We start from the raw sequence: 3,342 nt of genomic DNA, 5'->3' as shown, positions 1-3,342 counted from the left end.
GCTTTAGAAAAAAAGAAAAACAAAGCTCGTGTGCCCGCGGTGCAGATCGGTCGTGAGCCCACTTTGCGGGCGGCACGCATATAACCACCACCAACGGCTGCCTGGAGGAGAAGAACAAGTTGACTGCTCGTCGACTCGGAATTGCTGCCACTTTTCGCCATGAAAGTCATGAAAGTCAGCTATCTGAAAAAGGAGAATATTAAGAGATCCTCGCTGGCTTCCACTGCCCAAGTCCCGACCGACGAAGGGAGCTCATCAGCGGAAGCCAGCATCCTCATGGGCGCAGCGCCATCGTCTTCCCGGCCCGCTATCCCCGGCGCGTACGACGACACAGCCTTGGCCGATATTGTAGAGGACCCTGAAGAATATCTGGCGCAATTACAGCACGAATGGCTACGGAAACACCACAATGCCCTCGATCAAGCGCAGATGCCACCCGTTGCCAGTGGGGGGGACGAGGTCGATTGGCGCCTGTACAGTCCGCCGGCAGCATTGGCCGATGCTTCGATAGTGGTTTCGGAACCGCTCACTGATATTATTTCCCAGTCAATCACCAACGTGCAAAAGCGAGTCGAGCAGCAATTACAACGTGAACAGGAAGAAGAGGCCGCGCGCAAGGCAGTGGAGGATGCAGAGGCGCTAGAGGCCGCGAAGAATAGGGAACCATATCTGCCCATCAACATGGACAGTCCGAAGAAAGAAAAGGAGATTGATACTTTGCCAATTTTAGAGATTAAACCGGATTGCGATACGGCATCGCTGATGGCTCGTCGCAGTTTCATACAGCAGCAAGTGGACAGGCGCCGAAAATTTGGCTTTCGAAGGTTATTTCAGCGCAGTATTGAGACGGGCGAAAGTGCTGCGGCTGGCGCTGCCCGCGAAGCCATTCTTCAACATCTCGAAAACCGTCTCAGCAGAGCAAATGTTGAATCGACCGCGCCGGACTCGCAAGAGACGCTTCAAAAGTTGCGCCGAAACAAGACTGTTCGCGTGCCAGACACGCAAGAATTGGTGTAAGCGGGATCGCTGGGCTTTGGTCGAGTTTGTGCAATTGACAGAAAATCATCTAGTGAATGCGTGTCTTGTCTTGATGACTTTGCCAAGAAGGATCTTGTCAAAGTTGTCTGCCATAGCTACTGCAACGACTGCTTTGTCCGACTCATCACAGCCGCCTGCGCAAACGAGCAGCAGTGGCCACCAAAGTGTTGTCTCAACCAGATTCCTTTCCGCACAGTCTTGGCCAACATACCAAGCGACTTGAAGACGACATTCGATCAACGACGGTCGGAATGGGAGGTTCCCATTGCTGAACGCGTATACTGCCATGTCTCGGAATGCTCCGTCATGATTCCCCCAAAGAACATCAACCTTGCCAAACGAGTCGCTCGATGCTCACAAAACCACTCGACATGCACGATTTGCCGTCGGCCAGCGCACGGGAAAAACGAGTGTCCCGAGGATCAAGAGATGAACATGACGAATCGGCTGGCCGAGGAAGAAGGCTGGAAGCGCTGCTCCAAATGCCGCGCGCTGGTCGAGCACCGCGAGGCCTGCCAGCACATGACGTGCCGCTGCGGCTATCAATTCTGCTACGTCTGCTGCCGACGCTGGTGCACCTGCTCATGCACCATGGCGCAGCTGAATGAGCTAAAAGCCGCGGCAGAGGTCCGACGAGCGGAGCGGCGCCGGCGCGAACAGCAAGAGTCGGAGGAGCTGCGGGAGATTTTGGCGCAGATTGAGGAACTGGAGCGTCGCGAGGCCGAGATGGAAGAACAGCACAGAATCGCGATGCACAAGGAGCGCGCGCGGGGTGAGATTTTGCGACGGCAGACGGTCGAGGTCAAGTATCAGCAGCTCGCTCGCATACTGGACGCCTTGCACGAGACGCAAGCGAGCATCGCCGAGTGGCAGCAAGAGGCCGACGCCAAGGACATGGCCGCTGACGCCAAGGCCAAGCAAGAAGCGCTCGAAAAGGAGCAGCAGACGGAGCTGGCCAGCATAAAGGCCGATATTGCGGCACGCATGGCACACAAGCAAGCAGAACTCGACGCCGACCTCGCCGCGCGCACTGCCAAGGAGCGCAAGATTGAAGACGACTACGAGGCGCAGCTCAAGGCGTACTGGGCCGACCAGGCCGACCAGGCCAAAGGCGCCGCGGCTGAAATCGAGTCGGCCATGCTCCCGTTGCGGCAGCGCATGGACCGGGGCTACCGGCTCTGGCAGGAGCGCAAGACGGCCGAGCTGGACGCGTGTCGGACCGCGCTGCAGGACGGGCTGACGATGCGCGAGGAGCTCATGTACAGCGTCAAGCACCGTCTCAAGGACCGGCTTGACGAGATGGAGACGGAGCTGGCACGGCGAGTGGTGGCGGAGAAGCGGTGGATGCAAGAGGTCTTTGTGGAGCGCAAGATGCTGCTGGCGGTAGCCGAGGCGGCGGAAATGGTGGGCGATGCGGATGGCTTGTTTGGGATTGACTTCGATGCGCCAACCACGGCCAGAGAGACTCGGGGATGATGTCCGAGTGACTGTTTAATGACTTGTTTATTTTTTTTTTTGGCATCATCATGAATGGCGTTGATGCATACTCTGGTGTTTATATGTTTTGTACGATATGGACCGGGATAATAAATATACTGTAGACAAATCTGTGTGATAACTTGGTCATGTGTATAAGCCAGCAAGACGGCGAGGCCCGCTTTTCTTTTTTTCAGTGAAGCCAGCCGAAAAAGTTCTGCAGGCGATTCTGTTTGAACGTTTCAAACCCCCATACGACGAGTTATGAAAAGTACGGTACCAGCCGGATTTGAATCCTGCAAAAGTATCGATATTACCTCTTTTGTTTTTTTTTTTTAATAGAGTCGAAAACGGGCAAGCATGGGGAGCACAGACGTGGACAGCGCAGTGCTGCCCCCTACAACACAGTGAGTTTTTCATATCCAACAAAAGTGCCCACCAACACCGTCTCTAGCTTTTTTTATGTTGGAACTGACCCCCCGGGATTAATAAACAGCCCTTTAAAGATATTCGACGCATGCCGGAAACAAGACAAGTTTGTCTATGCATGCGCTCCCATGGTGCGCTACAGCAAGCTCGCTTTTCGGCAGACTGTGCACCACTACGGCGTGGACCTGTGCTGGACGCCCATGATTCTGGCCAAGGAGTTTAATCGCAGCAGCTTTGCGCGGGATAGCGGTGCGTTTTTCCGTCCTCATATTTTCTTTTTTTTTTCTTTTTGTAAAAAAAAAAAACAAAAAGAAAGATGAAAAAAAAAAAAAAAAAAAAAAAAAAAAAAAAAAAAAGAGAAATAAAGAAGAAGAATACCTGACATGTTCCTTTCACCTC

At 53.6% G+C, this 3,342-nt stretch overlaps 2 protein-coding genes across 2 annotated transcripts in view; both read left to right on the top strand.

Moving 5' to 3' along the window:
* Positions 1–159: 159 nt before the first annotated feature.
* On the top strand, positions 160–2,514 carry BBA_02125 (IBR domain-containing protein; the record flags this gene model as incomplete). The annotated part of the gene is made up of 2 exons (XM_008597222.1): positions 160–1,013; positions 1,071–2,514. The coding sequence occupies 2 exons, from the start codon at positions 160–162 to the stop codon at positions 2,512–2,514; spliced, it is 2,298 nt and encodes a 765-aa protein (XP_008595444.1).
* A 360-nt stretch (positions 2,515–2,874) lies between these two features.
* BBA_02124 (dihydrouridine synthase) overlaps positions 2,875–3,342 on the top strand; it is a gene marked incomplete at both ends in the record, with an annotated part of 1,684 nt that continues 1,216 nt past the window's right edge. The window contains 2 exons of the mRNA XM_008597221.1: positions 2,875–2,921; positions 3,011–3,192. Coding sequence (XP_008595443.1) covers positions 2,875–2,921; positions 3,011–3,192 — 229 coding nt within the window. The remainder of the gene's footprint in view (positions 2,922–3,010; positions 3,193–3,342) is intronic.

This window comes from Beauveria bassiana (genome assembly GCF_000280675.1).
Source record: "Beauveria bassiana ARSEF 2860 unplaced genomic scaffold BBA_S00004, whole genome shotgun sequence".
NCBI classification, from domain to species: domain Eukaryota; kingdom Fungi; phylum Ascomycota; class Sordariomycetes; order Hypocreales; family Cordycipitaceae; genus Beauveria; species Beauveria bassiana.
The sequence above is the reverse complement of the archived record's forward strand: the minus strand, read 5'-3'. Positions and strand labels throughout refer to the sequence as shown.